The sequence below is a fragment of the Diabrotica virgifera genome, chromosome 3, assembly GCF_917563875.1.
Source record: "Diabrotica virgifera virgifera chromosome 3, PGI_DIABVI_V3a".
Classification (NCBI taxonomy): Eukaryota; Metazoa; Arthropoda; class Insecta; order Coleoptera; family Chrysomelidae; genus Diabrotica; species Diabrotica virgifera.
Window position 1 is genome coordinate 153,176,664 of NC_065445.1, and position 26,555 is coordinate 153,203,218.

The 26,555-nt window shown below is 33.3% G+C and overlaps 1 protein-coding gene across 5 annotated transcripts in view; it reads left to right on the plus strand.

Moving 5' to 3' along the window:
- Positions 1 to 26,555, plus strand: part of LOC126882130 (monocarboxylate transporter 5) — a 681,181-nt gene that overhangs the window by 428,659 nt on the left and 225,967 nt on the right. For all 5 annotated transcript variants that reach the window (XM_050646979.1, XM_050646980.1, XM_050646976.1 and 2 more), the window contains exons 5-7: positions 21,636 to 21,930; positions 22,909 to 23,029; positions 25,371 to 25,647. In XM_050646979.1, the coding sequence (XP_050502936.1) occupies positions 21,636 to 21,930; positions 22,909 to 23,029; positions 25,371 to 25,647 (693 nt within the window). The remainder of the gene's footprint in view (positions 1 to 21,635; positions 21,931 to 22,908; positions 23,030 to 25,370; positions 25,648 to 26,555) is intronic.

Genomic DNA, 26,555 nt, shown 5'->3' on the forward strand with positions numbered 1-26,555 from the left:
AAGTGCAACAAAAATAGGAGCAACAGTATGCGCAATAGAAACAGAAACCCTCACGGATAAAATGGAAATCCTAAACAAGCAACGTAAACTAAAACAGCATAAAGATCGTGTCTATATAAACAACGATTGGACATCGAAAGAAAAAGAAATACAAAAGGAAATAACTAAAATAGCAAAGGATGAAAGAAGCAAAGGTAAGCAAACAAAAATCGGCTACAAGAAATTAATAGTGAATGGCAAAATCTGGATATGGGACGAAGAGAGGGAACAGGTGATAGAAAATTCAAAAAACTAATAAACGAAGAACAGCGGCTGAAATATGATATTGATGTGGCAAAAAAAGACTCGGCAATGCAAACGGTTAACGAAAACAAAATAACTCACACAAAATAAAGAAAGAATCTCGATAAGAAGAAAAGAACAAAACCCATTAGAATGGGATCTTGGAATATTAGAACCATGCTGGCAGTAGGTAAGATGCAAGAAATAGCTCTTGAAATGAAAAAATACCAACTAGAAATCCTAGCCCTACAGGAAATACGATGGAAGAAAGAAGGAAAAATTGGGAAGAAAAACGTTAGCATGTATTATTCGGGAGAAAACAAACAGGGAACGAATGGTACGGCATTTATGGTGACCAAAAAAATGAGGGAAAAAGTGATACAATTCAAAGCAGTTAATGAAAGGATATCTTACATAAGAAAATAAACAAGCCAACATCTCGATAGTAAATTGCTATGCACCCACCGAAGAAGCAAACCAAGAAGATAAGGCAGAATTCTATGACATCCTGGAAGAAACCTGTGAAAATATTCCGAGGAATGACATATTAATAATATTGGGTGATTTCAATGCAAAGATCGGAAAGGAGGACTATAATCGTAATGTAGCTGGCAAAGAAACCATTCATGAAACTACGAATGATAATGGAGGAGAAATCTGAAACCTAACAGCAGCAACAAACACATATATAGTTAGTACTGGACATAAACATAAAAAAGAACACAAAATAACATGGATGATACCAGGAAGAATAGATGGAAACCAAATAGATCATACTCTAATTTCGAAAAAGTGGACACAAATAGTACAAGACGTAAGGTCATATAGAGGGGCAAATGGAGGCACTGACCACATATTGTTGATAGCAAAACTTAAGATGAAAATAATCAAAGCAAATAATCATAAGAAAGGAAAAAGGAGGAAATGGAATATAGCCAATCTGAAAACGCAAGAAACAAAGCAACAATATACAGAACAACTGGAACAGAAATTGGGTCAGTACGAGCACATAGAAATAGAAGGAGAATGGAAAAACATAAAGAACAGCATAATAGAGACAGCAGAACAAATAATAGGATTCCAAAAAAAAACAAAGAATCGAAAGAATGGTTTGATGAGGAATGTCACCAAAAAAGTCAACTGAAGCACCTCGCAAGAAACAAATGGCTACAAAGTACCGAACAGGAACAACTGGATTAATATAGAAAAGAAAAACAAGAAGCATTGAAACTCTATTGAAGAAAGAAGAACACATGGATCTCTAAACAAATGCAAGAATTAGAAACGAATAATAAAGGCAACAAGAAATTGTTCGAATAGATAAAACAACAATACAGTACTAAAAAATCTGCCACAAAAATAAACAAAAAAGATTGGGAAAAACATTTCACGAACCTATACAAAAACGACAACAAGGCATATTCAGAGGATGAGGATATAAGAGATAACAGAGATGAAGAGGAAGGCGCAACTACTTATCAGGAATTCATGGAGGTATTAAAACAACTAAAAGTAAACAAAACGCCAGGGCCAGATGAAATCAACAACGAACTGATCATCAACGGAGTTGAGGAGCTCACGAAGCGAATGCAGAAGTTAATGGTTACAATTTGGAAGGACGAAAGCATGCCCATAGAATGGAAAAACGGACACATCGCACCAATATTTAAGAAAGGTGATCCAACTAAGTGCTGCAACTACAGACCAATTATGCTACTAAATACAACGTATAAGATATTGACCACAATTATAAGAAACCGACTAAATCAATACACAGAAATAATTATAGGACCATACCAACAGGGTTTTAGAAAAGGAAGATCAACAATAGATGCAATATACGTACTGACACAAACAATTGAAAAAAGCTATGAACATGACATAGAATTACACATACTATTCATCGACTTCCAACAGGCCTTCGACAGCATATACAGACAACAATTCTTAAAAGAAATGAAAAAAATGGAGATACCGGCAAAATTAATAAGACTAACTAGAATGACAATAAAAGACTCAACAGCAAAAGTTAAAACAAATGAGGGCGATACAAATGACATCAAAATAGAACTTGAAGTAAGACAAGGAGACAGTCTGTCAACGACACTATTTAGTATCGCTCTAGAAGGAGTAATTAGGGACACAGGGCTGAAAAAGACAATTATTCAAAGCACAACACAGATCATATAATATGCAGATGACCTGGGACTGGTAGCACGAGATAAAAAAAAGACTAGAAGAGGCACTTTTAACCCTGGTAAGAGAAGCAAAGACGAGAGGATTAATAATCAATCAGAATAAAACAAAATATCTTATAAGCACACGAGACAATGTCAACAGAATAACAGAAATAAAGATAGATGAAAATACATTCCAGAGAGTAGACTGCTTCAAATACCTGGGGGTGATGGTGGACGGCAAAAACGGAAGGAGTATAGAGATAAACGAAAGAATTAAAGCAGGTAATAGAGTATATTGGAAATATCACCGACTACTCAAGGACAAAAACCTGAGCAAAAAAATAAAATCAAAAATATAGACAGCAGCAATCAGATCAGTGATAGCCTATGGAGCAGAAGTAATGTGCCTTACGAAAAAAGACGAAGAAAAGATAAGAATAATTGAGAGAAAAATTATGAGAAGAATACATGGCCCAGTAAAGACAGAAACAGGGGAATATAGAAAGCTGATGAACCATGAAATAATAAATATAAATAAAGGAGACGATATAGTAAAATTCATTAAAGCACAAAGGCTCAGATGGTTTGGGCACACACAAAGAAGAGGGATAGAAGAACTGATCAGGAAGATAATGAACTGGAAACCAGTAAAAAATAGACCAAGAGTATGACCAAAAATAAGATGGGAAGATCAACTGCTAGACGATATATCAAAGATGGAAATTGCAAACTGGAGAGAAAAGATTCAGGACCGGAGAGAGTGGAAGAAGATAGTAGAGAAGGCAAAAAAACATCACAACCTAGGAACTACGACCTAAAGGAAAAGCGGACTAATTTACCGCGTGAAATGGATGAAAAGAGCTCATATTTGAGGGAACTATACTCTAACAAGAGTGAACGGTCCATATAATAATTCCAGGTATGTACCTGTATAAATTACCCTCCTTGAAGGTGGTGTAAAAGGTACTTATCATTTATGTATTGTCTTTTGGAAGGATTACTAGAGAAAATCCAAATAAATTTTGAAAAAAATGGCTGAAATCGCTGAAATTTTTGTAACAGATTTTGTAATGAGTGAACATGGGTGTAAGTTATTGGTGGTAAGTGATTTTAAATTTCACTCAAAGAAAGTTCTAAAAAGTGGAAAACATGTATGGTACTGTTCTGCATCTGGTTGCCAGGCAACCTGTTATACCGACGGTTAGTTTTTTTTAATATTTTGAGTAGTAACTATGTTGGTTATCAACAATTTGATGTCAAAAATGCATATTTTGCCATTTTTTGTCTACCAGTAAGAAGAAAAACATTCAAAACAAAATTTAAGATAACCGCATTATAGAGCATGGAAAACAATTTAAACAAGGTTTTATAAATTTCGCTATACTTAATTGTTGCTTATAAAACTATAAATTAAGTCAGTTTAACGTTAATATAACTTATGTCAAAATACAACTTATATCTCGATATTAGGTGAAATAGCTCAAAGAAATGAGTAAAAATACACGGTATTTATGACACTCAGTGTAACTGCGTAACAATTGTTTTAGTTTCTATATGGACGGAATAACAAAATTTATGTAAATCTGACCAATTTAATTATTTATTGACAATTTAAATGAAAAATAGCCGATTTTAAGAATTTTCGTCTATAAGTTACAATATTTTACCAAAAAACTGAAAAAAGAACCGATTAGTTTATTGAAATAGCCTTAAAATGAGTTGAAGTAAAATAGAATTGGAGCTTTGTTTATCAATAAACATTAATGAAAAGTATACATTTGCGATAGGCTCTGTGTTGGTTTAATTTATTTCTTACGTTTTAAGCTAACTATCTGAGGTATCCCTAAACCCTAAAAATGTCATCAAAACGACTATTTTGAAGCTCTTCCGACTGCATTAAAGAAGCTATTATCGATTCAAACAAAAGTTGTGTATTTTTAATTCTAAATTTCAACTATTTAATTAAAAATAAAGGGTTTCAGTTGAAAATTCAAAGTTGCTACACCCACCGCTTTCGCAGGCAGAATAAGAACCCTGCTATTGCATAAGTATATAGATTTTGAAAAACCATTAAAAAAGCATTCCAAAGTTTTTTCGATATGACGTCTAGTTCTCGAGATATTTGACAATCGCCTTTCTGGACAGAGCCCTTAAATAAAGTAAATATTCTTATTCAAGCTAGACATAAGCCGAGTGAGAGAGCTGACCGTGAAATTCATTTGCGATGTTTCCAAATTTACCGGATCTCGGGTTGTCTGCAAAATATATATTTAGCATGTACACAACAGATCGCGCGCTCTGCCCTCTACAGCGGATTTAGTGGAACCACTGCAATATAAAATTCACCAAATGGGGTGCAAAATGAGGTCCAGACAAAAATCGATTTCCTTGTACCCCAACCATTGTTACATCGAGATGTCACTATATACACGTGAATACAAGGTGAGATCCAAAATCGGATCTCGCCTTGCTAAACGGATCTCATCTTGTATAGCTTATGATACAAACGGATCTCGCCTTGATATGAAGACATATATATATATATATATATATATATATATATATATATATATATATATATATATATATATATATATATATATATATATAAAAACATGAGATGTAGATCCTTGAAACACACTCAGTGATCAAAAGATCCAAGGTTAATGGTTTGACGACCACTCGTACGAAATCAAACAGATGAAATAGAGAATGTGGAAAAATCCCCTTACGAACAATTCACACACATATATATATATATATATATATATATATATATATATATATATATATATATATATATATATATGTATATATATATATATATATATATACATCCCGCTATCATTATGTCATCTTTTCATGTTGCAGTCATTTGGCATCACCAAGAAATACTATCATTTTCGAATTTTAATTCGTGTATGTTTGTTGAGCGCATTTTTTAACGCCCTGTATCGTTCTCAGTTTTCTAAAATTTTAATTTTAAAAATTTAAATTATATACAAAAATTTTTACACTTCATAACCATTTTGACTTCCACCACATAAAAATGTGTATTTCCCATCATTTTGCCGCTTTTCGACGTTGCCACGAGTTAAAAATACCGATCTTTTGAGGACAGGTAGAAAAGGTCTATTGTAAACTTAGAGGATGGAATATTTTGGTAAAATATTCCATCCTCTCAGATTATAAACTACATAAAAGGTAGGTTCTTTACCTGTTCAGCTGGATTACCAAGCAAGGGTCTAAATATTTTACGAGTTGAATTGTGTTTATTTGATTTCATCTGTTAAATTAAAATTTCTCATACCGACTTAAAATATTTGTTTGAAAAATTCATTTTATATTTTCGTTTAATTTACTTAGGGTTTTTGGTCAGAATTTTGAAGAAACGCTTGGTTTGACATAAAATTTGGGACACGTACCTATAGCTAATATGTTAAAGAAAAAAAGTGATATTGTGCCGATATGTGCTTTTGATCTGGAGGTGAGTTTCGTCGGTTATAGGGTATGAAAACAAATACGTTCAAATAAGTCCGGAATTGGATAAACTGACTAATTCTAAGCAACTTCTATTTTATAGCGTTTTTCACTAAGTCAATACTTTTAGAGATATTTGCGAGTGAATATGTTCATTTTTCAACAAAAAAAAACGTTTTTATACGGTTTTTCGCAAATAACTCAAAAAGTAGGTACTTTATTGAAAAAAAAATTAGCAAATAGTAAATATAGCTTATAAAAAAGTGAAAAAATGGTATATGTGTCAGGTCTGTAGACCCAGTAGAAGCAGAGTTATTGCTAAGCTTTGTTTTAAAACCAAGAGGAGTAGGTAAACTAAATGGCAGATTCACACCCAAGAAAGTCACTAGAAATATCATCAGATAAATCTTCTTTTTTTGTTGATCATATCGGCCTTTGACGGTAATCTTGACTAAAAATCTAAAAATAAAAGGAAGAACGCAGAAAATACAAAAATTGCTGATAAAATAAATAAACTGACCTATGAAATGCCAATAGTGTCAAAATTTGATATGAGTAAAATTGCCTGAGGTTGTACCAATTACAAACAAGGTGTACGGCGCGGGAAATTTGAATGACTCCTCTTGTTTAAAAACAGACTATAGTGAAAAATAAGCTCTTATATCTCAAATTCCAAATCGAATATTTTAACGTGAAATAAAAAAAATGAAACACTTTTCTGGGAAAACTTATTACAACTTTCTTAAAGTGTTTAAGAAAACGTTTATTTTTATTTTTTTTAAGTTTCCAGCAGCAAGAGTAAGCAGGTTACGCTCAAAATACAGTTGTTCCTTTTTTTTTGGTTAAAAATATTCTAAAAACTCCCTCTAATTAACAGCCCAAATGGAATTAATCGTTACCACTTCACAAGTAACTTTATGTATTGTTTGTGTTTGTAAGTTTCATCAGTTCAAAGTGCTTATTTGTGGAAAAATTTGGTTTTAAAGTAAATTTTTTTAAATCTTTAATTTTGAAAAAAAGACTTTTGTCAAAATAACTTAAAAATTATTAGTGATACCAAATATCTTAAAGAGTAAAAAATGTAGGTGTTGCTTTTTTAAATATTTGGAATTTTTTGATTTTCTGGAAGACAAAAATTGGTTAAGATATGGCTGTTCAAAATTTGCATATACATACTCGTGACTAGTGATTCGTTCGAGGCCTTTCAACAAAACCCCTTTCAAAAATAAGCATTTTGAACCAATGCAACTTACAGATCATATACAGGGTTTCCCCGAAAATAGTGCGTTCCTTAAAGGTATAGATAGAAAGCACAATGTAGAGCAAAAAAGTCTTATAACATTTTATTCTAAATTCAGCCGTTTGACCAAAAAACGAAAATACATTTTGATATGCAAATTGATACTCAATTAGTAAATAAACAAGGGGTCCCATTAGATTAAATTTCACAGTCACAGGTTCTTCTACGCCATGTTGCCAGGTCATATAAATTTATGAAAATAAAAATTTACTCTTATGGAGAACAACGTAATTTTTGTTGAAACGGTTAACTTTAGGAAAAAATGTTACAACACCTTTTTGTTCTAAATTGTGTATTATATCCACACCTTAAAGGAACGCACTATTTTCGGAGACACCCTGTATAAACAATACATTTATCTAAAGTAACGTGTGAAGCGGTAACAATTAATTTTCATGACTTTCTTTTGCCAAAAAAAAGGGAACGATTTTATTTTCAGCGTAACTTGCTTACTTTTCACGCTAGAAACTGTTTTAAAAACACCAAAAAAAATTTTTTTTAAACACTTTAAAAGAGTTATGATGAGTGTTTCCCGAAAAGTGCTTTATTTTTTTGGTTATTTTATGTTGAAATATTCGATTTGGTATTTGACGAATAAGAACCTATTTTTCATTAGCTGCAACCCTGCTTCTACTGGGTCTACAGACCTTATACTGACACCTCTTTTTCATAAGCTATATTATTGCTAGGAATATTTTCTTCGATAAAATATGTACATACTTACTTTTTGAGTTATTTGCGAAAATCCGTCCAAAACGTGTTTTTCTATGAAAAATAAACATATTCACTCGCACATACCTCGAAAAGTATTGACCTAAAACTTTTATAGAACAAAATTTGCTTAGAATTAGAATTAGTCAGTTTATCCACTTCCGGACTTATTTTGCACGTATGTTTTTTCACCTCCAAGAAGGGGTGAAAGTCACATCCAGGACAAGAGAACATATCGGCATAATCTCACTTTTTTCTTTGGCATTTTAGCTACGTGTGTGCCAAATTTTATGTCAATCCAAGCGGTTCTTTAAAATCTGGAGGTTTTGCGATATTTTATCGTGAGTGAATGGAATAATAATTATTACAACGGCAATTATTGCCGTTGTCACTTTTAGATAAGAAGTCATTATCACAATGATATAGTCAGGTTAACTGAATTGTATAATTATTGTTTTTATCATTAAATGTGAAAACCTAGAATTATCCATGTCTGTCCGTCAATAAACACAACTCGTCTATTAGTAGGACAGAAAGAATGACAAATAAGGTGTCAAATGAAAGCCTATAACCAAAATATGATATTACATGTGAGAAGTTTGACCTCGGACTGCCTGTTCCAGAGTTGCAACCGAAAGTACTGTTTTAAATTCGTCGAAATAGTACAAACTATTGGTCAACACGACTAAGAAAGACCAGAACAAATACATACTTCCGGTTTCATGCCTGTCTGTTCGTCCATATCTGTAGGTGAACAAAATTCATCCGTCATATCAGCTGACAAAAAGTTACACGAAGGGTTCAAATATCGACTGCCGGTTCAACTTCCGGTCACTTTTTGTGAAAAATTAGAACTTACGATGTCCAATTGCTTGTTACAATTTTTTTTATAAGTGTTCTACTCTATCTATTCTGACTTTTCATTAACTTACTTAGATCACATATAATTTAATACAGTTTTGATGTCAGGGTCTTCAAAATTTATGTGGTGAGTTCCGGTATGTGATGAATGAAAAACGACTCCATAAGCAGAAGAAAAAAGTGTTCTCAAGACCTAAGACAATACATCGACTCACAAGAGCGTTGTGACAGTAGCAAAAATTCGAGTTGGGGTTCTAATTACTTTCTCATGCGGCTTACTCTCCTGACTTGGCCCCCTCCGATTATTAAGTGTTCCCAAATCTGAAGAAATGATGGGCGAGTCACAAAGTTTCACAGAAAAGCGAATATTTCGCGAAATGAACGTCAGATCGAAAAACTAAAAAATGCGTGTTCAATATTTTTCAAAAGTCTATCGAATGATACCAAAAACGAACCCCCACGGAAAGGGGTGAGGAGTAAATTAAAAATTTTAAATACGAACCCTGCGATATTTCGCGAAATGAACATCAGAGTGCCAGTGTGTGCTTTTTTTCTGGGGATGAGTACCACCCTCTTCTCGAGTGTGAAGAAATATAGGTCCAAATAAGTCCGTAAGTGGATAAACTAATTAAATTCCTTGTAACTTTTGTTTTTAGATGGTTTTTCGCAAATAAATCAAAAAGTAAGTATTTGATCGAAAAACTATTCCCAGCAAATATAAAGCTTATAAAACAGTAAAAAAAATGATGTATGTATGAAGTCTGGACACACAATTAAAACAGAGTTGGAGCTAATCAAAAGTTGGTTCTTATTCGTCAAATTCCAAATCGACTAGTTCAACGTAAAATGTCCAAAAAATAACGCACTTTTCGGGGAAAACCCGCCACAAATTTTTTAAAGAGTTTAAAAAAAGTTTTATTTTTGTTATATAAAAAGTATCTATTCTATCACCATCAGCATCAAAAGTAGACCGGGCAGTATCGTCGCCTCCGCTAGCGAAATTATTCCGATTCGATTTTTTTGCACAAACTTACTCAAAAAGAGGTCCTTATAACATATCCAAAGGGTGCCGGGCGGTGCATTGGTCGAAAAATTGTTTAAAAAATTTTTTTGAAACAAATTCACAAAAACAATTTTTTCATTTCGAACAATTTTTTTTAGATAACTTGTGTCATTCTGGGCAAAAAAGGTGTCTTGCCATTTTTGTTTAAAATTGATTGTTGTCGAGTTATATGCGATTAAAAATTTGAAAAATGCGAAAATGGCCATTTTTAAGTCTTAATAACTCGATTAAAAGTTATTATTATGAAATTAAAAAGTGAGCAGATCAAGTTTCAAACCCTTGCTTCAAGGTCCTTAAGAGATTTTTGTCATTATTTTATTACAAAGCTGTTATTTTTAATTATTAATAATTAGCGCTATAGTCCCGGATTTATCGTCGCCCCTGTTAGTGAAATTATTCCGATTCGATTTTTTTGCACAAACTTACTCAAAAAGAGGTCCTTATAACATATTCACAAGGTGCCGTGGTCGAAAAATTGTTTAAACAATTTTTTAAACAAATCCACAAAAATAATTTTTTCACTTTGAACAATTTTTTTTTAGATAATTTTGGACATTCTGAACAAAAAAGGTCTCCTGTCAATTTTCTCTAAAATTGATTGTTGTCGAGTTATACGCGATTTAAAACCTGAAAAATGCGAAAATGGCCATATAACTCGACAAAAATCAATTTTAGAGAAAAATCTCAAGATACCTTTTTTGCTCAGAATAACCCAACTTATCTAAAAAATCGTTCGTAATGAAAAAATTATTTTTGTGAATTTGTTTAAAAAATTGTTTAAGGTGATACAGTAGCGATCAACAGGTAGCCAAAACGCGTTCCAAGATTGCGGCTGTAATTTTGAATATTTTTTCAAGATATTTGGCACACGTATCCGTAATATAATAAAGAATGGCGGTACAGAGCCCAATTTGAAAAATATATTAGGTAATATTTGAAAATTATTCTGTAATTAAATACATTATTAAAAAAACGAGCCTGTACCGCCATTAAGAAGAACAAAAAAATACACTTTCTTCAAATAAACTTTTTTATCCGATGCCTAGATTTTGTGTCATTTTGGAACTACTAAAATGTTTTATTTCATTAGTCCAAAACAAAATTTAAATTTTTTAATTCGACAAAATATTTCCACGCACAGGCTGTGGTCTGTATTAATTCGAGAACCAAGAGAGACAGCTCATTAACCGCCTTTCATTTTTTCTTAGAAAATAAACGATCTCTACACAAAGTACTTATAGGATAATACGCCGCCGTTATGAAATGATTGTAGGATGTTAAAATGACGAAGGATGTTTTACCCGGAAATCCGAATTTTATATACTTTTGTTATATTTAATACCCTAATAGCACACGACGTCCTTTGGACGTCCAAAATAGGTCAATTTTTGGTCCTAACGTCCATGGACCATAAACGGACGTCCTTTGGACGTCCGACGCTGGACGTACTTCGGGTGTACTAAATATGTACGTCCTTTGGACGTCCGGCGTTGGACGTCCTTCAGGTGGACTAAATATGTACGTCCTTTGGACGTCCGGCGTTGGACGTCCTTCGGGTGGACTAAATATGTACGTCCTTCGGACGTCCGGTGTTGGACGTCCTTCGGGTGGAATAAATATGAACGTCCTTTGGACGTCCGTACTCGGACGAAATACGGACCTTTTCCAATCGTCCATATTGGACATATTCTACCAATAAGGGGATTAAACAGCAAAATTATTTAATAAAATATTAACTTAATTATGTTAATAAAATAGTTTAAATGGAAAAGATTATAAATCATATTTAATTCAAAACTGTATATGTAGTTTAATATCTAATACATGTTTTTGTTTTTATGTAAAGTGTGAAAATCTGATCGGTAAATTATTCGTTATGTCCACTCTACATCAACAATAAATTGAACAAGAAATTGACTAAGTTATTCAAGGCCAAATTTGACGAGTACAAAATGTATGATTTGTAAAAGAAAATGAAGGAATTTGATGAAATAGAACAATTGGATATGTTTTATTTTGTCAAATTTCTTTATTTTCTGTTTATTCACGGCAAAATTGGAAGTAGAATTGTGTTTTGTATAAGCCAAATTTGACCTTGAATAACTTGTCGTCAATTTCTTGTTCAATTATTGTTGATGTAAAGTGGACTTTATAATGTTTTATTATTCCCGTTACCAAGATGATAGAAGTTTGGTGGTTAAATCTAATAAGCAAAAATATAATTTTTATCAATGTATCCTTACTACAGATGAATATTGAGAGCATCTTTTTGTAGTTGAGCGTACGTGTGCCCAAAATAGGTCCAGTTTTAGTCCTAATGCGGATGGACTATAAATGAACGTCCTTCGGACGTCCGACGTTGGACGTACTTACGTGTTGAATAAATATGAACGTCCTTTGGACGTCCATTGGACGTCCGTGCTCGGACGTCCGTTGGACATTGACATCGATCCGTGAGCGTCATCTGCAAAGAAGAAAATCACAAGCCAGGACAACCAATCCCAATAGTGAGTGTTTCAAACTTTTGTGTTGTGTTGTCAAAAGTTTATTTAATTATTTATGTTTTTCCTTACATACTTACATATTTTTTCAAGCTTTTTGGTATATTTTTCATATTTTTTACTATATTTCGATAAAAAAATTCTTCGCAGTTTTATCCTAATCAACATCATCATCATTCTATCCAAAAAGGCAAATCGCCAAAATCGCAATTTTATCATAATATGATATGTATATTTGCATTTTACCACATTTTTTCGATGTTTTGAAACATTTTTGTATATCTTTTGTGTATCTATCTATATTTTGTATATCACCCCTCCTCGGGGTGAAACTCACCCCCCAAATTCACATACTAATTTGTAAGTACACATACTTTGTAAGTATGGAATAAAGGTTGCTTAATATTAATCAGTTTATCGAAGTCCGGACTTATTTTGAACGTTTTTCACCCCAGAGAAAGAGTGAAACTCACCCCAGGGCAATAGCACACATTGGCACAATATCACTTTTTTTCTTTGGCATGTTAGCTATGCGTATGCCAAATTTCATGTCAATCCTTTAAAATTTACAGCAAAAACCATCAAAGAATGTAGTAATACTTGTTTTCATGAAGTCGGTGATAGAGTTTGACAAATCTTTATGGTTGTTAAATATCTTTTAATTTGTGTATTCGATTTTTAAAGGTAGGTACTATATACGTCCATTTGGCACAATAAAAAATAACCTTCGACCGGTACATACCCACATAACAATTTCATGTTCTTAGTAGATTCATAGAACATACTTTTCAGAAAAAGTATATACTTAGAATATGCGTAATTACCATTGCGAATGTGCAGAGCATATACTGAGTATATACTACATTACAGTACTTAAACGTTCTATGTATATACTTAGAATGTACTACCGCACTTCTTTTCAGTATATACCAAGAACATACTTTTTAAAAGATTCTAAGGAGGTGCTATAAACCTTCTATTTATATACTTAGAATGTACTATCGCACATATTTTAGTATATGGGAAGAATATTCCAAGGAAGTGCTATATACCTTCTAGTTATATACTTAGAATGTACTATCGCACATATTTTTAGTATATGGGAAGAATATTCCAAGAAAGTGCTATATACCTTCTATGTATATACTTAGAATGTACTATCGCACATATTTTTAGTATATGGGAAGAATATTCCAAGGATGTGCTGTATTTCTCAGAAGTATGTTTTCAACATCACCCAATCTCATCCTATAGGTTCTACCAAAGAATACTAACACACCCACAGGGTGTGTTAGTATTCTTTGGTTCTACTAATATATTATATTTACATATTTTAATTGCATATGAGAATGTAGTTATTACATTCTACAATATTACGTAAAAAGTAAGTATAAAATATATAAACTTTAGTTAGTTATATAGGTACCTATGTATAATAAATATTATATGGGTAAGTAGCCTATATATAAAATATAAGTAATATATTTAGTTATTATGTGCACATCAAAATAAAAATGCTGCTTTATATAATAGCCAAATATATTATAATATGTATGTAAATTACTAAAATTTATAGGTATCTATATACATTATACATACTTTTACTTACTAGTTATTTAGGAAATATTGAAGTTCCAATATGAATTTATTATTTTCAAACTGCTTTTTATGTTCTTAAAAATGTTTTAGTCCTTGTAGCTAGAAATATGTACTTGGTCCTACCTAACAGCGTAGACATAACTGTACTGGAAACTATTTTCATATTTTGCTCTTTTGTTACCTACCCCCTTCCCTTGTGCAGGTATAAAATGCAATGCAAGGGTCAGAATGACAATGCATGGCCGTTTCCGGATTCCCGAAAATTATTTTACTTATGGTATAAACTCAAATCAAAATGGTATATTCATTTCAACTGAAAACTAAACGAGAATTTCTCATTTTTCTTCACAATAGAATTAAGTTTTAAACTTTTTACCATACAATTAAAACGGTTTAAAAAAATGAATTAGATAGTTCAGTAGTACCTACTAAAATACATAAATTTTATTAATTATTCTTAACGCGAAGTTGATAATCTATAGGCTCACATTATTCTTCTTCCTATAGGTACGTACATACAGTATATTATTTTTTAGATATTTTAAAAGTATATACAAGTAGGTATGTGTTAAGTATATACTTTTGCATATACTTACGCATATACTAAGAATATTCGATTAAGGTATATTCTAAGAATAAACTTTTACGAACATTCCGAGATACTACGTACCCGAATGTGCTCAGTATATTCGGTGCAAGAATATTCTTTGAGGCACATGCAAAGAACATGAAATTTAGAATGTTTTTTATGGTACATGCTATGCTTGTACTACGCATATACTAAAAAGGATATACTTCGACGAATGTTGGTAGGATATGCTTAGAACATGATGCGAACATCATTGTTATGTGGGTATTGCTTGTATCGATGCTCGGTGCATTGTTCAGTCATAAATTTTACCTGTCCCTATAGCGTCGGCCATCGGTCGGGTCCTATTGTAAATTATTATAATAATAGTCCGTCTCGGTATTTTATTATTTCTGTCATAAGTATCTCTGTGGAAATGCAAATGCTGCTTGTAACATCCCAAAAACCAGCTCTACTATTAATTGTACTCGTATAAATAAGTGTATAATATGTACCTACCTACTTATTTATTGTATTCATTTATAGACCTGGATCCCGCGTAATAAAAAAAGTTGATTAACAGCAAGCTGAAAATTTGTTAATAGCTTCACGGTGTCTAGTCGGACAAACTTTGATGTACGGGAATACTGGAACCGGGGAAGTTTTAATTGTGGAACAGGTTAAAAACTTGGAACATCAGACTACCGAAAACGTTCCATGTATTTTGTCGGACAGAACTTCCAATTGATTTGTTACCATTTCATTAAACTCTTATGCAAAAATCAGACTGCGTACCAGTCTACTTTTATTCTCTTAATATTTTTACTTAAAAAAAGTGTACTACAATCATCTCGCTAAACTTAATATAACTGTTTTCGAGATAAACCCATTTTAAATCTGCGATATAACATAATTTTTTGCATAATATTGTAGTTAAATCCGAAAAATCAACTTAAAACCATAATAATAATTGTGCCAATTCTCATTTATGTCATTTATATTTTTGGAGATTTTTATGGTTTATAAGTTATTTTTCGAGTTTAGCGAGACGAATGTAGTATATATTTTTTAAGTAATAATATTAAGAGAATAAAAGTTTTGATTCGAAAAGTATATGTAATGTAGAGTTCCCTCAGCGATGTGATATAATATTATTACAGTATAGCTCCCCGTGCATGACAAGCTTATGGAGGTAGCCCATATAGCCTAGGCTATAATATTATTAAAAAAATCACTTAGATGGGACAATGGCTTTAGGAAATTCGAGACATCAAAAATGGCCCATTTTTAAGGTGGTGCGTTAATTTCTTGGAGAAATGTAATTAAAATTTAATGTAAATAATCTAATATCCAATAATTGTAAATTAATATAAGATGTAATATAAGTTCCTTAAAAAATATATTTTTTATTTCCCACAATACATTCTCCACAGGTATAAATATCGTCTCTAGACGTCCACCGAACGTCCTCCCAGGACGTTAGATGGATGATCGGCAGCAATACATTGGACCAAACTGGGACGTCCTATGAAGGCCCAATTGACGTCCACCGAACGTCCCTTCGGACGTTAGGTGGACCTCCATTGGGCGTTTGGCAACGTGGAATTTGGACCAAAATTGGACGTCCTGTTAAGGTCCAATTCACGTCCCCTAAGACGTCCGATTAAGATCCAATTTACTCCGATTAAGGTCCAATTTACGTCCAATTAAGGTCCCATTTACGTCCGATTAAGGTCCAATTTACGTCCGATTAAAGTCCAATTTACGTCCGATTAAGGTTCAATTTACGTCCGATTAAGGTCCAATTTACGTCCGATTAAGGTTCAATTTACGTCCGATTAAGGTCCAATTTACGTCCGATTAGGGTCCAATTTACGTCCCCTAGGACGTCCGATTAAGATCCAATATATGTCCCCTCGGACATTAGATGGACGTCCAATGGACGTTCGGTAGCGCGACATTTGGACCAAAATAGGACGTATAAAGGACGTTCCTCGGACGAAAACGGACGTCCAATGGACGTCCCTAAAGTCCGTGAAGGACGTCCATTGGACGTCCTTGTGCTATTAGGGTAGGTACCTGCCTATAATTCTGGTGATTTTTTAAATCCTCTATTGTTAAGAGAATTTACACCTTTAGCCAAAGTTTTACGATTTTCTAACGGAAATTAACAAGTTATTTTAAATACGCACCAATTATCGATGTTGAAAGGAGTTTTTCAAGTTATAAAAATATTTTGTCTGATCAAAGAATATGTTTCCTCGTAAAGAATTTGGAAAAACACATTGTAGTGAATTATAATCGAAGATATATTTATAGTGATATTGTTGTTTTATTTTAAATAGGTAACTATTGGTAGCAGTTTTTGTAAAAACTGTGAATAAATTGCATATATAAAAAATGATTTTATTTGAAAAATAATAAATAAGATTACTAAATAAGACAGAAAATTTGTGGTTTCCCGAAATGCGCATTTTTTGAATTTTTGTGCATATCTTGCGCATATTTCGTAATTTTTTACCGCATATATATGCGAATATTTCATCAAAATTGATCGCATATAAATCCGCTCCCTAGTCATTGTATTCTGTTGGCTGATTCCAATGATTTGAGCCGCCGTACGACACGTTGGGACCAATGGGAGTGAAGATACGTAACTAATACCTATCAAGAGGTTTACTCAAACTTCTTTTCTGTACTTATACCTACCACTCGGTATAAGTACAAAAAAGAAGTTTGTGTAAACCTTTGCACAACTGTGTAAATACTAAAGAAAAATCTAAAATATTAAAAAAAAATAGTGGAATCCGTTAATCTGTTCTCGAAAAAATTAGCTATGAAAATGAGCATAATTTTCTATATCCCTAACTTTTGACGAGCAGTTTAGCTTAAATGGGGAAAAGCGGTAAGCTTAGACCAAACACCAGTAGGAGGCATTCAATTAATTGAGGAAAAAAATTAAATGGATAACAATATTCATTTCAGTTATAGAAAAGGCATTGCCCCGCTAGAATGGTTGAAATCACAAGTAACAATTAATAGTCCTACAAAAAAGACAGGCGCTTGAAAGTGATAAGACCATTGAACAATAAGCCTGCGAACTGCCTTTTAAACACATTCTTAAAAATAATCCATAACACAATTAAAAAAAGGTTTGTTAAGAAATTCTTTTATAGACTTCAGAAATTCAACAACTTCTCCTGATTATGTTTAAAAAACGTACGGAATGCACTAAATGAAAAAAGAAGAAAAAGATTTATCATACCGTTATACTCTAATATATTCTTACGTTGAATATTTGATGCTTCCCTGTAGAGTATAAAACGGACAGTTGTGTTTTTCCCGTGAGCTGCCTTGTTTAGTCTTCTTTGTCGTTCTATTCGTTAAATCCTATCCTCTCAAGTCACAGCGTCAGAAAGCAGTGGGTATATGCAGTGAACGGGAGGCCTATGTCGAGCAGTGAATGTTGGGGCCCTTTCGCGTTTATCATATGTAGAGAAGTCGCTTGTCAAAAACTGGACGTATGTAATCGTATTCTATTTGTTAAATACTCTCACCTAATATGTCATACCATGTGTGTTAATCCATTTTATTTCTACAATTTTAAAGTGTTATTACATGCCGTCATTTTCATTTGTCTACACCATCTTATTCTGCCAGTTAAATCCCATCATTTCAGACGCTGTACGTCACGATTGAACCAATAGAACCGTAGATACAAGACTAAGGCCCTTTTGACATGATGCTGTAATTGATTTTCATACGTCATTGTATTATATTAGTCAAATCCAGTTATTTTAGGTGCTGTACGCCACGATTGGACCAATAGGAGCGAAGATACGTAAATAAGGCCCTTTTGACATATTGCTGTATTTGATTTTTCTGTGTCATTGTATTCTGTTCATTAAACCCTACCATTTGAGCTGCTGTACGTCACAATTGGACCAATAGGACTAGATATACATAACTAGGGCCCTTTTGACTTGTTGCTGTATTTGATTTTTCTGTGTCATTGTATTTTATTTGTCAAGTCCTATTATTTGAGATGCCGTACGTCACGATTGGTCTTATAGGACCGAAGATACGCGACTAAGGCCCTTTTGACATGAGGTTGTATTTGATTTTTCTCTCATTGTATTCTGTTTGTCAAATCCTATCATTTGAGGTGCTATACATCACGATTGGACCAACAGGACCGAAGATACATAACTAAGGCCCTTTTGACATATTGCTTGTTTGATTTTTCTGTGTCATTGTCTTCTATGATGTCTAAGGCATATCTCTGATATGCCCTATTTTTAAATTGGACTTCGTAAGTCCTAGGTTTTCACCCACAAGCTTTTATTTGACACCTCATTTGTCATTCTACCCGGTATAATGGCGGAGGAGTTATATTGGCGGTCGTACGGACCGACAGAAAGAGTACCCAGCTCAAATATCTCACCTTTAGTACCATCCTTGGATTATAAGCTTTCATTTGACACCTCATTTATTATTATAGCTGGTATAATGACAGAGGAGTTACATTCGCGGTCGGACGGACCCACCGACAGACCGCCTAGGTCAAATATCTCACCTTTAGTACCATCCTTGTATTACCAGCTTACATTTGACACCTTATTTGTCGTTCTACCTGGTATAATGACGGAGAAGTTATATTCGCGGTCGTACGGACCGACAGAAAGATTGTCTAGGCCAAATATCTCACTTTTAGTACCATCCTTGGATTATAAGCTTTCATTTGACACCTTATTTATCATTCTACTTGGTATAAAGACGCAGAAGTTATAGTCGCGGTCGTACGGACCGGCGGAAAGACAGCTTAGGTCAAATCGCTCACCTGTAGTACCATCATTGGATTATCAGCTTTCATTTGACACCTCATTTGTCATTCTACTTGGTATAAAGACGCAGAAGTTATAGTCGCGGTCGTACGGACCGGCGGAAAGACAGCCTAGGTCAAATCGCTCACCTGTAGTACTATCATTGGATTATCAGCTTTCATTTGACACCTCATTTGTCATTCTACCTGGTATAACGACGGAGGGGTTATATGCGCGGTCGTACGGACCGACGGAAAGACAGCTTGGGTCAAATATCTCACCTTTAGTACCATCCTTGGAATATAAGCTTTCATTTGACACCTCATTTGTCATTCTACCTGGTATAATGACGGAGAAGTTATATTCGCGGTCGTACGGACCGACAGAAAGATTGCCTAGGCCAAATATCTCACCTTTAGTACCATCCTTGGATTATAAGCTTTCATTTGACACCTCATTTATCATTCTACCTGGTATAATGATTGAGGAGTTATACTCGCGGTCGGACGGACCGACGGACAGACCATGTAGGTCAAATATCTCACCTTTAGTACCATCCTTGGAATATCAGCCTTCATTTGACACCTCATTTCTCATTCTACATGGTATAATGACGGAGGAGTTATATTCCCGGTCGTACGGACCGTCGGAAAGACAGCCTAGGTCAAATATCTCACCTTTATTACCATCCTTGGAATATAAGCTTTCATTTGACACCTCATTTGTCATTCTACCTGGTATAATGATGGAGGAGTTATATTGGCGGTCGGAGGGACCGGCGCACAGATCGCCTAAGTTAAATATCTCACCTTTAGTACCATCCTTGTATTATAAGTTTTCTTTTGACACCTCATTTGTCATTCTACCTGGTATAATGACGGAGGAGTTATATTCGCGGTCGGAGGGACCGACGGAAAGACAGCCTAGGTCAAATATCTCACCTTTAGTACCATCCTAGGATTATCAGCTTTCATTTGACACCTCATTTGTCATTCTACCTGGTATAATGACGGATAAGTTATATTCGCGGTCGGAGGGACCGAGTCACAGACCGCCTAAGTCAAATATCTCACCTTTAGTACCATCCTTGTATTATAAGCTTTCTTTTGACACCTCATTTGTCATTCTACCTGGTATAATGACGGAGGAGTTATATTTGCGGTCGGAGGGACCGACGGAAAGACAGCCTAGGTCAAATATCTCACCGTTAGTACCATCCTTGGATTATATGCTTTCATTTGACACCTCATTTGTCATTCTACCTGGTATAATGATGGAGGAGTTATATTCGCGGTCGTAAAGACCGACGGACAGACCGCCAAGGTCAAATATCTCACCTTTAGTACCATCCTTGGATTATCAGCTTTCATTTGAGACCTCATTTGTCATTCTAGCTGGTATATTGACGGAGGAGTTGTGGTTACAGACAGACGGACAGACGGACGTGGATAATACAAAGTTTTCACATTTTTTCAAAATTGGGTGAAAACAATAAAACATGATGCCAGACTGATTTCTTTATGAAAATAATATATACATTCTCAAATTGTCTATTTTTCGTTGTGAATAATATTGTATTCAACAGTGATGCCAAATTTCTGATGCCAAAATGATTGATAATGAAAGTGGGATATACGTTTTCATGTATATAACGGCAGCGACAAAACGGTAAAACACTGAACTAAATGTATATAATATTTTCACTGTACGATCATTTTGGACTCAAACATTTTATGGAATAAACTTATATAACTTAGTAAGAGGTAAACAAGGAAAGCTGATATATTAAAGTAACATCAAGGAATCAAATCTCTAACTACCGAGCTGATTAGACTTCTGGTAGCAAGTACAGGAATAAAGTTATTAAGGTAGTGTAAAGTGGCATCGATATACAGATGCCACTTTGCAAGACGATGCCAAATCGATGGTAAATGCATAATGTATCGATGCCAAATTGATAGTAGGATGTATATATATATATATATGTATATATATATATATATATATATATATATATATATATATATATATATATATATATATATATATATATATAGAACAACGAGCTTTTCTTTCTCCTCTTCTCTGACTGACATCTTCAAGCTTCACAGTGTAAAGGTTTTCTTGTCCTTTTCACTGTCCACTTCATCATTATTTAGATTGACAGTCGTTTGCTCCTTATATATGTTAATTTATATTTAATGTTATGTTATATTTTAATATATATGACAATTGTTTCTTCTAAAAGACGATTCTTTGCTTTATAGGTACCATGAACGGTAATGGCAACGGCAACATGCACCGTCCCCACAGCGTGGCGCATTTCACCATGTCCAAAAACACCAAACACGAACTGAACGGGAACATTCCTTCATCTGGCAAATACCTCCAAAACGACATTACCAGATTGGCGCTCAGTCAGCCTATGCTAACACAATCAGAGAACAGATACAGACAACATTATCATTTCGGAAGCCAGAATTGGAGGAAGCACGGCCCGCTGGATAGGCCAGATATATTTTATCAGGGAAGTCTGATGAACATTCCATCGTATAGATCCAAGTAAGTTGGTTGAATGGTCTAAAAGTGTAACGTGTAACATAAGAAACGATCTTTTCGTGAAAAATACTGATCTCGAAAAATACCGGTCCGATAAAATATTTCGTATCTCTATAAGTTTATCAGCATTTATTTAAAATATTATTTTAAACTGAGATGCTTTTGTTATAGGCCTGGATCCCGCGTACCAAGTTTATTAATAGGAAGCTGAAAATTTGTTACTAGCTTAACGGTGTCTAGTCGGACAAACTTTGATATACGGGAACATTGGAACAGGGGAAGTTTTAATTGTGGAACATGTTACAGGTTTCGAACGTCAGGCTACGAAAACGTTCCATGTATTTTGTCGGACAGAACTTCCAATTGATTTGTTACCCTTTAATTAAACTCTCATACAAAAATCAGACTGCTATTTACGACCAACATAATTCCTGTCATTTGACATGTTCTACGTGTCGGACTTATTAAATTGCCCAACATATTTGTCGGACAAACATTTTTTCTTATATTATATAAAGTTTGCCATTAAATAGAGTTACAAACAACCTGCTAGTTTTCACAATCATAAACTTCTCAGAATGACACGTTCCACAATGAAAATTACGTTCCACAATTAAAACTTCCCTGTTCCAGTGTTCCCATACATCAAAGTTTGTCCGACTAGACACCGTTAAGCTATTAACAAATTTTCAGCTTTGTACCAATCAACTTTTTTTGGGATGCGGGATCCAGGCCTATACCGAATAGATTACCGATCATGAACTGTTTCATTCATAAGTTTACTAATAACTGTATCAAGTACAACTTTACAAGTCAAATTTTATTTTGTTTTTTGTAAACGTATTTTGCACTTTTGTACGGTGTGTGCACAAAACTGCTAATTATGTGTCTATATGTTTATGAACGTTGTTTTGTTAAACTTAATATTATACCCTTAATTACAACTTTAAATCATCGTTTGTGACTAAGTTTTTTTTTTAGATTAAGTTTAAGGAGAGGTGACGAAGGAGAATTCATGGAGCGTCCCCCATCAACGACATACAGCAAAAGGCACGAAACTGAGTCTCGAAAATTATGCGGATGTCTTCCATGCAGCGATGAGGTAAATATAGGACTATATTATACATATATATATATATATATATATATATATATATATATATATATATATATATATATATATATATATATATATATATATATATATATATATATATTAATATTGTGGACTTAAATATGGAGTAGACAAAAATGCATCCCCTAATTATTCATCACTTAGTTACAGGGTGCTTTTAAAAAAATTAAAGTTAAGGGTTGTAACTAAGGGATGAATATTTTGGGGATGAATTTTTTTTACGCCATATTAAAATACAAATAGATCAGTTTTTGTCCCATTCGAAAATCTCTATTCGTTTAAGAGATATAGCCTGGATAAATTAGTCGGGGACACCCTGTATACAGCAACCTTCACCTAAATTTTTAGGCAATTTAAGATTGTCAGACAAAAGAACTATCAGTACTTTAAACTGAACGAGAATTACTTTGTTTTTTTCTGTGTTCGATGCTTCTGATTAGTCCAAGTAACGAAGAAAATAGGACAAAACCTCACAATTTTTACAGAATGAATCGATTTGCTTAAAAATTTTAGGATAGTCCAAGGATCAAAATCTATATGATGCCGAAAGGCGCTTTTAGCATGGGGGTGGTTGCCACCCCATCTCGGGGATGGAAATTTTTTATTATATTTTGAGCGTAAAAGTTGGTAAAAACATTCATTCTAAGCAAAAAACGTTCTATACATTTTTTTGATGAAATTAATAGTTTTCGATTTATTCGCTATCGAAAGTGTTAGTTTTATATCGAAAAAAATCAATGGTAAGTTTTCTGCTAATAACTCCAAAAGTTTTCGTTTTTTCAAAACAACTTTACTTAACAAAAATGTACCTTTTAAAAAAATAAACAAAACTTTACTTTTTTTACAAAAAGTAAAGTCAAAAGAGTCAAAAGACGGGAAAACCATGCATTTTTCGAGAATAACTTGTTGAAACTAATTTAAAGTTTTTAGAAATATCTTTCTCCAGAAATAAAAAAGTCTCTAGCTCAAAAATTAAGTGACTTATAATGAAAAGAATGTCAGTTCCTATTTTTTTCAGCGAAAAAGTGATCGGAAGCAACCTCCTAATCACCACCCTAATTCAAATTAGTCATTGACCTTATTTGGTCTTCTTTATTTATGTATTATTAATAGGTTCTAGAAGTTTGACCAGCTTAGAATGATTAGTTTAAAAAAATGGAGTTAAAAGCGAATAACGAATTATTGTAGTTTGGAAGAAATGGCCTTTTCTTCAGAATAGAAAGATTATCATCAGGGATACGAAAAAATGTTTAAATATGAAATTGTAGCCTATTTAATTCCCAATAACCTGGTTTGCAAAAAATTTTCTATGGCAAAAATTGAGTGAGCTATTGACAATAATTAAAACTTGTAATAACGTGCAAAAACCACCTTTAACAACCTTTTCACCTCTTTTTGCGACTGATGACTTTAAAATGAGGTAATATTAATAGGCTTATTGATCTTGTAAAAACCTACAAAATTCTTTTTTACTAAACTTTCTAAAATAAAAAATAAAAAAGTTACGGTTAAAAAATCAATATATTTTTTTGAAAAAAAAAGAAGAAATCCAATTGGAAGCATAATAATGTAAGTTAGCGGGGTTTTTAGTCATTGGCTTTATTCATTCTTCTTTATTTATGTATTATTAATAGATTCTAGAAGTTTGACTGGCGTAGAATGATTAGTTTTTAAAAAACTGGAGTTAAAAGCGAATAACGATTTTTTGTAGTTTGGTAAAAAATGCCATTTTCTTCACAATAGAAATATTAGCATCAGAGATACGAAAACATGTTTAAATAATGAAATTGTAGGTTATTTAATTCCCAAGAACTTGGTTTGAAAAAATTTTTTCTACGGCAAAAATTGAGTGAATCGTAAATGAGTATTATCGAAAAACATTGATTTTTTCGATATAAAACTAACACTTTCATTAGCGAATAAATCGAAAACTATTAATTTTATCAAAAAAATGTATAGAACAGTTTTAGCTTAGAATGAGTGTTTTTATCAACTTTTGCAGTCAAAATATAATAAAAAGTTTCCACCACCGAGATGGGGTGGCAACCACCCCCATGGTAAAAGCGCCTTTCGGCATCATACACCTAGATTTTGATCCTTGGACTATCCACTACTTATTCTCAAATTTTCAAGCAAATCGATTCATTCTGTAAAAATTGCGAGGTGAATAGCTTCGGTTCCTGGACTAGATATTTCATTCTGTCTTGTTGTTAAATTAGACAAGGTTGTTAAATGAGAACGTCAATGTAATGAACGTCAAAAGAGTCCTTGAATCTCTAAAAATCATTTATTTTTTTTTAATCTTCAGGTTCGAGAAATGTTGGACTGTGCTCTATTGCGCGATGTTATATTCTTAATATTCTCCCTCAGCAATTTATTAACCAGCATCGGATTCAACGTGCCCTACGTGTACCTGGTACCCAAAGCAAAGGATTTGGGAATGACTAAAGAAAAAGCGGGCATGCTGATCTCCGTCATCGGTGGAGCGAATACTGTAGGGAGGATAGTACTAGGGTATATTTCAGATAAGCCTTGGATCAACAGACTGTACATATACAACTGGAGCCTTACGATTTGTGGGGTCGGTAAGTATTAGCAACAGTATATCAATACATTAAAATAAAAACGAGATTATAGTCCGGGATCCCAGGCCCATTTTCACCCTCAGAAATGTTTGTCTTTTTTGATGAAAGTCGGTCCGTGTTAGCCAGACTTCCGGGTTATCGGAGTCCGACTTATCGGGGTTCCACTGTAATTGTAAAGAATGGTGTTTTTGTATGATAATAACGATTTTCAAATAAAATTAATTTTTTTCATTTTTTTTTAAGTACCTCTAAATGAATCAACCTTTATAATGCCTAATAAGCCAGGAACCGAAGCTTTTCACCTCGCAATTTTTACAGAATGGATCAATTTGCTTGAAAATTTGAGAATAAGTAGTGGATAGCCCAAGGATCAAAATCTATATGATTCAGAAAGGCGCATTTACCATGGGGGTGGTTGCCACCCCATCTCGGGGTGGAAATTTTTTATTATCTTTTGACTACAATAGTTGATAAAAACATTCACTCTAAGCAAAAAATGCTTTATACATTTTTTTGATAAAATTAATAGTTTTCGATTTATTCGCTATCAAAAGTGTTAGTTTTGTATAGAAAAATTCAATGTTTTTCGATATACTCATTTACGATTCACTCAATTTTTGCCGTAGAAATAGCTATTTGTATAACAAGGGAGGAAAGTGCTACTTTTCCTCCGGAGAATGAAGTTTACTGCCCGACGCGTAGCGGAGGGCAGTAATCATTCATAGGAGGAAAAGACACTTTACTCCCATGTTATACATATGGTTTTTCAACTTTCCTCAAATAACAAGTCATTTTTTCATTTTTATTTAATTTATTTATGTAACTAACTAACAAAACTTATTAGAACTAAAACTAACAAGTAGGTACAATATAACTGTCAACTGTCAAATATAAGTCAAATTATTAAT